This window comes from Grampus griseus (assembly GCF_964374135.1).
Source record: "Grampus griseus genome assembly, chromosome: 6".
NCBI classification, from domain to species: domain Eukaryota; kingdom Metazoa; phylum Chordata; class Mammalia; order Artiodactyla; family Delphinidae; genus Grampus; species Grampus griseus.
In genome coordinates this window covers 89,445,887-89,458,360 of record NC_139000.1, presented here as the reverse complement: position 1 = coordinate 89,458,360, position 12,474 = coordinate 89,445,887, and the positions used below count along the sequence as shown (strand labels likewise).

Sequence of the window (12,474 nt, the reverse complement as noted above, 5' to 3'; positions counted from 1 at the left end):
CTCTTTGTCATTTAATTTTGGTATTGTTGGAAGTGAGTAAAGTGATTTTTAGCTTTTTGCTTTTACCTTCATATATATTTAGGGGTGAACTAGATCAGTGGTTCCTAAACTTGATTGTATGTTAGAATCACTCATGAGCTTTTTAAAGTTTAAATTCCAACCTAAATCAGAGCACACTCATTTATACGTTGAAACTGCAGCTGTGAAGCAATGCATTGGAAGGATTCACAGTACATGTACTTGCATGGGCAGCACCTCCCAAGAAGCTAGCAAGAGGGTCTTTGAAAAGAGAAACCAGGGATGAGAGGGTCAGAGGTGGAATACAGACACATTGCTCTTTTGCACTATTCAAGTGTTGTGTGTGTGTTTTACTGTGTGCATGCATTATCTATTTAAAATTTTAATTTTTTAAATATAAATTGTTGACCCCATTCTCCAAAGAACCTGATTTAGCATGTCTGGGATAGGTCCAGGAATCTGTATTTCTTTAGAATCCAAGTGATTCTGAGGTAAAGCCAGGTTATAGAACCTCAATCTTTACAATTTTGGTAAATTCTAAAGGTCTATCTTAATCTGGAAGTAGGAAGAGGAAGCATGGTGGCTGTGGTAGCAGCAGTATCATATTGAGATTAATGGCCCTCTCTTGGCTCACTGCATCCACAGCAGTAGGAAGCTTCGTCCTGCTGTCTGATTGTGTATGCGGCAGAAACAGAGCTCAGAGGAGGTGGCCTAGGAGTCAGCTGGATCTGCCAGGCCTCTTTTCTTAATGCAGGAAGTTGGGGCGTACACTCAGCAGGGAAGACCCCCAGAGTCCCCCCTTAGTTAAGTGTGTTCCTTGTTGTAGCAAGAGAGACCACACACTTGGGCAGCAGGGAGTGTCTCCAGAGGGGATGGAGACACGACAGTGCTTGGGCCCTTGATAGGAGCTAGTTAGAACTAGTAAGCTGTGGGAAGGGGGTGGGGGTGGGTGCTGCTGGCACAGTCAGCAGCCTTCTCTGCAAATCTTGTCCATCTTCACAGGGTCACTGCTAGTCCATGTGGGACTCTGGGTGGAACAGACTGGGATGAATGTCACAGTTCCAGTTTGAGACAGTTTTGCAAGTCAAGGTACTTTTTGCAAGTTGTAGTTTCTGTTTGAATACTCAGTTCATCCTCCCTGTTCTCTCCCCAAGAGCCGTCGGCAGAACCAATTTTCACTTTATCAAGATTTTCTACTAGTAGTTATAATTTTGACTCATAATTTTGTATTGTTTGAAAACAGTGCTCAGATTATAGTAAATTCTGTATATAGCACCAAAACTATTGAGTTTAATATGCATCACAATAACCTTTTAAAATATATTGTTTGTTTTGTCATAGTGTACTGTATTTAAAATATAAAATATTATAAGTAAGATATTGGTACCTCAATAGAAGCAGGAAGACCCTGTGGTATAATTCTAAATTTATTTCTTCCCAGACGCAGGTAGGATAGGCTCTTCAAAGGTTTGAAAGCTAAAGAATTAACATTAGTTTCACTGAGACTGTTTCCTTCCAATTCTAAGGTGGCCAATTGATTTAAGTCTATAAAAAAATAAAATTATTGGGACATTAGGATAACTAAAAAACATGTAATTTCTATAGGCTTTCAAAATATCATGTGAAATGTTCAGTTTATTTGGAGGACTGATGTTGTAGCTTCTTTATTTGTGTCCCCCGCCCCCTTAGAGCCTTTTCCCTAGTACTTTGCAAATCCCAAATGCTCAGATCAGCCAGGACTCAATGCTGAATGCATGGTCTAGGAGGGGCAGACCTGTAGAGAAATCACTGTTGTGCTGTATGATGAAAGTTTGTAACCCTCATACAAAAACCAAAACACCACACACACAAAAAAAGAAAAAAATATAGGCAAATATCACTGAAGAATGTATATGCAAAAAACCTCAACAAAATATTGGCAAACCAAATTCAAAAGATCAAGTGGGATTTATCCCAGGGATGCAAGGATGGTTTAATATCCACAATAAAAATCAATGTGATACACCACATTAACAAATTGAAGAATAAATGTCAAATGATCTTTTATTATAGATGCAGAAAAAGCTTTTTTGACAAAATTTAACATCCATTTGTGATAAAAACTCTCAACAAAGTGGGTATAGAGGGAACATACTTCAACATATAAGACAAACCTACAGCCAGTTTCATACTGAATGGTGAAAAGCTGAAAGCATTTCCTCTAAGATCAGGAATAAAACAGGGATGCCCAAACTCACCACTTTTATTCAACATTGTGTTGGAATTTCTAGCCACAGCAATCAGACAAGGAAAAGAAGTGAAAGGAATCCAAGTTGGAAAGGAAGAAGTAAAATTGCCACTACAGGCAACATGATACTATATACAGAAAATCCTAGAGACTGCCACCAAAAAACTATTGAACTAGTACATGAATTTAGTAAAGTTTCAGGATACAAAATTAATATACAGAAATCTGTAGAGTTTCTATACACTAACAACAAACTATCAGAAAGAGAAATTAAGAAAACAATCCCATTTCCATCAAAAAGAATAAAAACCTAGGAATAAATCTAAACAAGAAGATAAAAGACCTGTACTCAGAAAACCAAGAGACATTCATGAAAAAAAACTGATTGAAGGCAACACAAACAAATGGAAAGATATACCTTGTACATGGACTGGAAGAATTAATACTGTTAAAATGACCATACTCCCTAAGGCAGTCTACAGATTCAGTTCAATCCCTATCAAAATACCCTTTTGCACAGAACTAGAACAAATAATTCTAAAATTTGTATGGAAACGCAGAAGACCCCAAATAGCCAAAACAATCTTGAGAAAGAAGAACAAAGCTGGAGATATCACACTCCCTGGTTTCAAGCTATAGTACAAACCTACAGTAATTGAAACAGTGTGGTACTGGCACAAAAACAGACCCATAGATCAATGGGACAGAATAGAGAGCCCAGAAATAAACCCATGCATTTATTGTCAATTAATCTATGACAAAGGAAGTCAAGAATGTACAGTATGGAAAGGAAAGTTTGTATAAGGAACGGAAGCCAGAGGAGGGAGTTGGGGGGCCAGGGCACCCCACAGAGGAAGCAATGGCCAAGCAGTGACTTGGAACGCAGGCAGATGAGAAATAGAAGGTTGTAGAGGGTCATTCGAAGTATTTGCAAAGACAGACAGGTATGAAATGGCAGCATAATCAAGGATGTATGAGGAATGTAATGCAATGAGTGGTTCCTTTTTCCAGGACACTGAAGGAGCACTCTCTGCCTGGCAAACCCTCAGTCTCTGAACAAGAGAATTTTAGCAGTGAATTCCCATCACAGTGTTCACTCTTGGCAGACAGTGCAGCCAGATGGACGTTTTGAAAGGAGAATGATCAAAAATTCTCCACACATTCAGATTGAGCTACCAAGAAAGGCCTTTTTACAAACAAGATTTTTCTAAATTGTTTCTACTGGTCTCAGGAGTGGTATGACCAAATCAACTGGAAACTTAAAGGAAAATGGACAACTCAGCAGTGAAGATACCCAGAGGTATCTGAGTCAGACATTCAGGGTTTAACTTTGGAGTTTGTTCAGTGGCCAAAATTTTCAGAATAGGGGATGTTTTCATATTCAACTCAAGTCATGGATACTGCACTGAAATGCTCTGTGCAACTCAGATCCTACTCTTAGGCATATCAGAGAAGTAAAACATAGTCTAAGGATAAACAAAAGATACTACCATCAGCAGTACAGATCATAGATTCTAGAACATGACAAGGAGGAGGTGGCAGTGTATACCTGAGTGGTACGGAAGTGTGAGTGGGGCTAGATTCTCAAGACAGAAAGATGTAGGTAGACATGGGAGGGTGAGGCAGCCAGGTGAACTCATGGAAGCATGAACCCACATGGGTGTGCTCAGGAGTAGGAAAGAGACCAGCCCTGGAGTGGGCCATATGCAAGAGGGGATGAAGGTTGTTGAGAGGGCAGAGGTGGGCTGTGCAGGGCCTTTGTGCACCAGAAAATAAGGTCTGACTTTCCTTCTCTAGGCAACAAGCAGCCTCTGGATAGGGAACAGCATGACAAAATATTAATCTGCTGGTGTTTTTAACATCAGCTGAAGGACAGAGAGGAATTATGGAGGCCAACTAGTAAATTATGATAAGTGATTCTATTTCCTCATATAACCAAAACTCTTTAATTTCCACAACTACAGATACTGAGAATCCAGCATAATTATCTAGTACATAGTTGAGGTTTTGGAATGTAATACAAGTTTTCAGAGGAAAATAGATAATAGAAGTAGACTGGTGGTCATTACATGACCTCACAAGAAAGAGAAACAAAACACAACAATGTAAATTAATATTATACATTACTTTACGGTTATTCTCTGGCTTATGTGTATATTGTATATACATAGATAGTATGTACGTTCCTATATGTAACAGGCAACAGGATGGAGGTAGAGAAGGTTCTTGTAGGTTAGACTGTGGCAGAAAGAGGATTTATTAGCAGGAAGTTGGTAGGAAGTCCTTCCCATTGTGGGCGGGGAGCTACATAACAGGTTATAGACATGGGTAGACTTGTGTGAAAACTTGATCTCATAGATATTCTGACTGGATAGCCACACCACCATCATTGCTAGAAAGGACACCATGATCATGGGTTTTGTTTTGTTTTTAACATTAATGAAGACAGGAACATTTTTTAGCATGTCCAGTTTTCTCCTGCTATCCCTCCCTTCTATTTTTTCACCTTCCCTTCAATTTTAAGACCTTCCTTTTCTCTATAGTGGGTATGCACATCTCTCAGTGCATTCTGGATGAACTCCCAGCACCTTGGCATAGCATGTGCAGAGCTGTCTGTTGTGTGGTTCCTTCCTACCTTTTCACATCATCTTTTGTTCTTCACTCCCCATCACACACTGCATCCAAGATCCATGAAACTGGATTTCCCATAGCATCCAAATTGTTTTGTTTCTTCACACTTTTGTACATACTGCTTCTCTCCCTGGAGTGCCCTGCTTCCCCACTTCTCTGGAACTATATATATAAAACCTGAAGGGTCATGAGGGAGCTAACAGAAGTGCTACAGACCACTGATGGTCAAGCCAGGGGCTTCCACCCAGAAAAGCAGTGTCACAGCACTGGCAGTGGCCTGTGCTTGGGCTTGCCTTGCTCACTGCCAGCCAACCTGACCATCCACAGCAGTGGGACTCACAGGAGTTGAGGAGCCCCAGTGGCTACAGCAGTCAAGAGAAAACCCAGTACCTGAGGGGCCAGCATTAGAGCAGAACTAAGAACTCAGTACCTGAGGGACCAGCACTGGAACGGGACTAAAGACAGAGGCCTTTGGGCCACACACTACAGGGGCCTCTCTGGACAAGGTGACAGTGCAGAGGCTCCTCACTGGCCGCCTGCACAGGGCCAAGGCCTGTGAGGTGCTCAGACTGTAGAGATGGGAGGTGGATCAAGGAAGAGGCCAGTGTTCACCCTGGAACACAGTCAACCCTCTGGGAATATGGAAATTTTTTCACGAGGGGGAAGTGCGTGTGGAGAAGCAGTTGTAGGAATGTGTGAGAGCACCTTCCAAATAAGGACTTAAAACATGTCATTTTGATAACACTGCTAGAAATACCATCTCACATGTAGATCACATATAACCCATTAGTACACTTGTCCTAAATTAAGTGTTCCTTTGGTCTGTTTCACCTAGCAGTTAGAAATTGAACTTTCTAATGTCTTTTCCATATGACAAAAGACCTTCAAATTTTATTTGTTAAGTACCCCGAAATCCATCTGGAAATAGAGTATTTCCATAACTCTGTAATCCTCAGATTTGGCAGTTCTCATTATTGTTTTTTCCCCATCACCAGAAGTGTTTTGTCCTTATGAAGTTTTTTGAGGAATGAAAGGAAATAATGGAATTGTTTTATTCCTTTAAAGCCTTGGTTATCAACATTAACCTAATAAATATATTTCAAATCAAATAAAAAATGTTAAGCACTATACTTCAAGAACTACACTAGACTGTTAGGAAGATAAAAAGAAAAATTAGGCAGTTTTTGTCTTAAAGAAGCATATAAAGACATAGCTAGAATTCACAAAAAGGTAAATGTAATACTGCCTTTTTTATACAGAGTTCATAATATGACAACTTTAGTTATCCAGCTAGTCCAGAAACAGTCTTAAGAGTAAATTCCAGTTGTATCAAATGTACAGAATGTGGGGCACCTTCACTAAAACCCATCCATGGGAAAGCCAGGCTGTCGTGGCAACCACACACCCATGGGCATCATTTGTCTTGCCCTGTGGGGTGCATGTGTCTCATGGACAAGTGCCAGAGCAGCCCTCTAGGGAACAAGACTGTCAAAGCCAAAGTGACTGCCATATAGAGTGCATGTGCTAAAGTTTATGTACTTTGTTTGTAGGATTACCCCTCAGCCTCACATAGTTGCTCATTTACTTATATTTTATGCATAATTCTCATTTGCCAAAACATGTCAAGTTAAAAATAGCAAAATGTTCAGAGACAGTGGGAGTTGTGTATGGGGTGTATTGTGCATCTAAGGAGACCCGTTCAACAAGCCATGATACTGTGTTATCACCACTGATACCAAGAACATCGGTACAAACACAGCACCAGAACACCTGGCTGTGTGGGGAATGTTAGTGTAACTCTTAGGATATTATGGATTTGTAATTTAGTTATTGTATTGTGAATGATGAAAACCTGAAATCAGTGAAAGTTTATTTATAAAATGCATTTTTAAGACAACGGGGAGTTTAAAATACATTTTTTTAAGTTTCACCAGTCAATAGTTAAAATAAATTTTATCAACTTAAAATGGTAACGTGACCTAAAAAAATTTTACTAGCTATTCATTTAGCAATATTGCAAATAAAATTTCCACACAACTACAGAAGAAAGGTTATATGGACACATATCATAAAGTCAAATGTTAAATACCTGATAAACTTTCTTCATCAATAACCTGAAGATTGTTCTCATTGATTTTAAGTTCTTCTAATGTAGATGGTAGTTCTGAAGGAATCGCTACCAAATTGTTTCCATCCATATTCAGGCGCATTAACTTCTTTAGAAGCTTAAAAGGCAAATCTCAAAATTACTTTTTTATCTTGTCACAGATGTACAGTCATATATGTCATTTAATGGTCAGTTTGTGGTAGTTACTAAAGTTTCACAAACCTTCAGTTGCTCAGGCTTAGACAAGAATCCCCATATTCTCCCTGCCATGTAGATGTTGGTCCTGTTAATAGCATTTATTCCCTGGTATTTTCAGCAAACTACATTTGGTGATTTTGCATCACACTCACCCATATTTTTATGGTGACTTTAGAAAGCAAGAGAACGCTCCTATCACCACTGGACCAGTCATATTTTCCTAGATCTTAGGTTTTCAACTTCTCAGCAGTAGACACAAAGTTAATTAAAACATGCAATAATCTGAATCTGTCATAGATGCTAACAAGACAGCAATTTGAACCCTTTCAATGTGTTTGTGAACTCAGTTTTCCATCTATACTAAGTAGAGACAGAGTCATAAAATAGCACTAACGATGGTGGAAATTCTTCAAAATTAAATGCTACAAATGTAACAAACTGTTTCTATATGGTACCCAAACAGTTTTGACTGTCTGGAGAGTGCATAGCCACATTTGTTTGTTAGCCAAACTAACCTACACTACCAAAGTTACAGAATGATTTACATCAGTGGTGCTCAGAGTCAATTTCAGCAGTTTGGAAATGGGACAGAGAATCCCAAAACAAGAAAAAGGTAATTTCCTACAGTGTCCTCTTTTTTGATCAAATACAGGAAATGCACAAGTCCCAACTGTTGTTCTATCAGGACGACTAGCATGAGGCAGGACTCCAGGTCTTTCACATGAACGTGGACACCAAGTGTCTGGAGCTCTCTCGTCTGCATTCCAGAATCTATATGAGAACCAGGAACTGAGCTTGTAAGAGGCCAGTGATTTGTCCAAAGAGTGGACAGAAGACCACCCAAGGGGATAAAGTTTGACCTCCTGGCATGTAACTTGTTTTACTTGGGCTTCTTTAAGCGCACACATTTATGAGTATTTGTTTACACACATAAACCCCTCCTTTCTTCTGCCTTTGTTTTTCTGAAAGTCCTTGATACTCTGTTTTCTCCCTTTTAGAAAAAAATTTTAAATCTGATTCTTTCAAAGGTTTACTCTATGCTTTTCTCTTTCCCTAGCGTATCCCCATGTTAATTTTCATCTGAGCCCATTTGTCTTTCTAGAACCCCCTCCTGCTGAAGTATCCTTTATCAGATTTTGCAGATAGCACAAAATAAGGAAATTTTGTATTGCTGGCCTGAAAATGTTAACAGAATTTCCAGATAAGCTCTCCTTTTTTCCCAGAAATACCTCATGTACTAAGAGACCATATTTCAACATGTTTTCTGCTACTTAGGGAGAAACTCCTCTATAAATTCAAAACATTAGTTTTGTCATTCATGCTGTTGTGGGTGCTTTAAGGACAAAGCATAGGAAAAACAGCTAGAAACCTATAAAACAATATACTATATTCAAGATAAAACTTGACTACAGTTTAGGGACATCAGAAACTTTCTTCAGAGAAAACTCCAGTAAAACATTTTACTTTTCCTTCCTTCTCCATCTCCACCCACTGACAGTACAAGTCATGAAAAAGCCATCCACCTGGATTGTTAGAAGTCAGAGCATGTTATTTACCTTGAATGCTTTTGGACCTATGCCTGAAGAGGTGATATTATTTCTGCTCAGATCAAGCCTTTCCAAATTCGGTAATCCATTAAATGCTTCGTCCGGAATGGAGGTGATAGAATTGCCTAGGACACGTAGCAATTGTGTTTTAGGCCTATGTGCCTATAAATACATGTATACATGCACATGCATAGATAGCAAAAGAGAGCTTTATCTGGAGGAAAAGCAATACTTATAGCAAGGACAATATGTATTAAATAAGAAAATGAGTGTTTGGGAAAAAAACAAGACTGGGACTAGACTATTTCATATGGTCAAAATTTTCACTCTAAGGACTTGTCATGCTCTAGTACATCATGTTTTAGATGAAGCTGCTTTAAAACAGCCAGAATGTGGTTTGGTAGACAATTCTGTTAACATTATGCATTTTACAACAAAGATGTGTTTATGGAAGGTGCTATAGAGACTGATTTTTATAGTTCTTTGTATTTCCCTATTGACATTTCCTAGACCCTGGACCAGAAGTATACTGTGTTTTACAGTGAAACCCTGGGCATGTGACTTGCCTTCTTTGAGCATCAGTTTCCTCTAAGTAAGAAGCTTGGGGAGAATCTCTCAGATTGCCTCCAGATCTTATGTTATAATTCTGTGACTTCAATCTATAGAAGTTCCTGCATGCTTTAATTTATGGGGTTTTGGTTTGACATTTAATTAAGTACAGTAGTCAATGATTTTTAAAGCCAGAAAATGAGCTTATCAGAAATAGTGAGTACTATAAAAATCATGTGGTGACCTTCTTATAAAACCAAGATACTGTGACTGAGCACAGGTCATTCATCTTTCATAAGACTTTAGACTTTCACAATTTGTTTTGTTTTGTTTTGTTTTAATGGCAGAGCACACCTGGCATGCAGGCTACAGAAGGAGGGGGCATTGCTGGAGCAGGACACTCTGGGCATGAGAAGAATTCCTTAGGAGGTCATGTGAACATGGTATCAGGAAGGCCATAACACCAGAAATGTCCTATTGCAGATTGGCTATCCTGATTAAAGGGGTCACGCTGTGACCATTGAGTATTTATTTATACGATCATTTATTATTTCTGTGGTAGTTTATTTCTGTTACTTCCCCCAAGACACATCTGAAACCCCACTCAGATTCTCTCACCCCTGCATCTTCAGAGCTATCCCCAGCATGGGCCTTATTGCCAAGACTCATTCACTGTCCCAGTCTCCCTACCAGCCAGCCTCACACACGTATCTCTCCTGCCATTCCTCCACTCAGAGCTCTTCCTGGCCCTATAAGAATGTGGGCAAAAAGTCTGGACCACTCCATGCCTACCACAATGGCTAAAACAAGGGGGGGAAACAACAGGAACTTTCTGATATTGCTGGAAGGAGTGTCACAGCCATTTTAAGGAACTGTTTGGCAGTTTCTTATAAAGTTAAACATGCTTTTACTGTAGCACTCGGCAATCCCACTCCTGGGTATATACCCTAGGAAAAAGAAAACTTAGGTCGGCACAAACATCCATATGTGGATGTTTATAGCAACTGTATGCATAATTGCCCCAAGCTGGAAATAATCCAGATGTTCTTCACCTGAGACCTGTGGTCTGTCCAAACAACAGAACACCTCTCAGAAGTAAGGAGGAGCCAGCTACTGATAAACGCCACAACCTGCATAGCCCTCAGAAGCATTATGATAAATGAAAGAAGTCCAGCTGAAAAGGCTACATGCTGTATGATTCCATTTCTATGACATCCTAGAAAAGGTACTCTAGAGACAGAAAACATCAGGGCTGGTGAAAGAAGGGACATGAGAGAATTTGGTGAGGTGATGGAAATGTTATATCTTGATTGTGGTATTGACTGTAAGCATTTGTCAAAACTCAAAGCATAACAGGGACTTCCCTGGTCGTCCAGTGGTTAAGACTTCACCTTCCAATGCAGGGGCTGCAGGTTTGATCCCTGGTTGGGGAGCTAAGATCCCACATGCTTTGCGGCCAAAAAAACAAAACGTAAAGCAGAAGCAATATTGTAACGAATTCAATAAAGACTTTAAAAATGGTCCACATCAAAAAAAAAAATCTTAAAAAAACCCTCAAAGAATAACATGCTAATAATGTTTTACTATATATAAATTATACCTTCTAAACCTGGCTTTAGAAAAAAGTCAATAGGAAATCATGGTTTCACTTGGAGGAATTTACTTTATACCTGATGGTGCTATTCTGCAGTAAACACCTATCTCTTCTGCAAAGTTTTTATGTTTGAAGATTGTGAAATTAATCTGTTTGGGGTCAACTTATATTATAAAATTAAAATATAACATTCATAGGACAATGGGAGTTAACCACAAAATCAATTTAACGTCAACATCTCTTACCTATGAGCTCCAGACTTGTTATCTCTGGTGCTGTTAGCGGTGGTATTTGTGTGAGGTCGGCACTGATACAGGAGATGGTTTTGTATGACAGAGAGCACCTGCTTGGCAGAGGTGGTATGCCCCTGGGGGTAGCTGGGATTGGGAGTTGAGAGGGCATCCTGAACATATCTCCTCTGACGGCGTCATCGTCATCCTCGTCCTCGTCCTCGTCCTCATCCTCGTCCTCATCCTCATTCTCATTCTCCCTTGCTGGGTTTCTGTGTTGATGGGCCTGCCTCCCCTTCTCTCCAGGTCTCTGCTCTCCCCCTTCTCTGCTCTGTCGCTCATTGGGAGGTCTCCCCCAATCTCCAGGTCTAGGGATCTTTTCCTTTTGCTCCCTATCTTCATCTTGTTTAATTTCTTCTTCCTCCTCAAATTGAAGTTCCTCTTTTCTCAGTGCTTGATGCATTTCCACCCAAGGAGACGGCTGTTGCTTATGAAGTAAACTGGTAGGTTCTCTTTGTTCTGAAGAATCACCAGAAAATTCAGTTCTGTCATTTAATGCTATACTACTGAGTAGCAAATAGGAGGCTACTGACCACATAAGGAGAAGACAGCAGGGGCAAGTTGTGGTATTAATGAAAGGAAAAAGCATAGTGAAAATTAGGTTAGTAAATAACATTCCCTGTAGGTATATGAGTGCAGTTTAAATGTGAAATGTATCTTGAAATTTTTGTTTGAAGTTTTAATAGAAATAAATAAACTTTATTTCTGTTTTGTAAGACTTTATAGGCAATTCTTGTTTTTCCTTGTGAGCCTTAATACTTATTTTTACTAAAGTATCATGCTATCTGGTGACTAAAGAGGGAATAATATTACCATATATTGCTTACCATAAGCAGTCCTATTGTGAGATTGTAATATAATCAGATGTGATAACTTTATAGTAGATACTGTTCAGTTAATTGGGCTTATTGATAATGTAAGAATTTGTACACTGTCAGACATAAAAAAGTGAAAGAGATGTACCTTTTACTTGTTTATGGTAGTGAAATTGGCTTTTATTTATAGATTTATTATATCTGTCTGATTTTCTTTCAGCTCCATGGGCCTAAAAGCATCCTCTGAAATTTAGAGTTATAGAAAATTCTCTTCTGTTTTCCTCCCAGACTCTGTACTTAAATTATTTTTACTTCTTGAGACCTATAGAAGATGTCCTGGATTTAGATGATGTTTCTTTAACCTAGACATATGCACAAGAGTACTTTTTATTATTCCATGATGATGATAGCATAATATATAATAGTAGAAAGTTTATCTACATTTGTATTTAGCTGTTATTATCTTTGGCAGAAAGTGGGGAAGACTTGACAAAGACC

General features: G+C 39.1%; 2 protein-coding genes across 6 annotated transcripts in view; one reads left to right on the top strand and one right to left on the bottom strand.

The window, feature by feature from the left end:
- Positions 1-12,474, top strand: part of CENPP (centromere protein P) — a gene marked incomplete at its 5' end in the record, with an annotated part of 225,545 nt that overhangs the window by 148,614 nt on the left and 64,457 nt on the right. The gene's annotated exons all lie outside the window — the stretch shown is intronic.
- ECM2 (extracellular matrix protein 2) overlaps positions 1-12,474 on the bottom strand; it is a 36,647-nt gene that overhangs the window by 7,348 nt on the left and 16,825 nt on the right. For 2 of the 4 annotated variants that reach the window (XM_082655936.1, XM_082655935.1), the window contains exons 4-7: positions 11,117-11,689; positions 8,738-8,853; positions 6,966-7,101; positions 1,406-1,563 (exon numbers count right to left, since the gene is read on the bottom strand). In XM_082655936.1, coding sequence (XP_082512062.1) covers positions 1,406-1,563; positions 6,966-7,101; positions 8,738-8,853; positions 11,117-11,689 — 983 coding nt within the window. The remainder of the gene's footprint in view (positions 1-1,405; positions 1,564-6,965; positions 7,102-8,737; positions 8,854-11,116; positions 11,690-12,474) is intronic. The other 2 variants (XM_082655933.1, XM_082655934.1) reach the window with 2 other exon arrangements.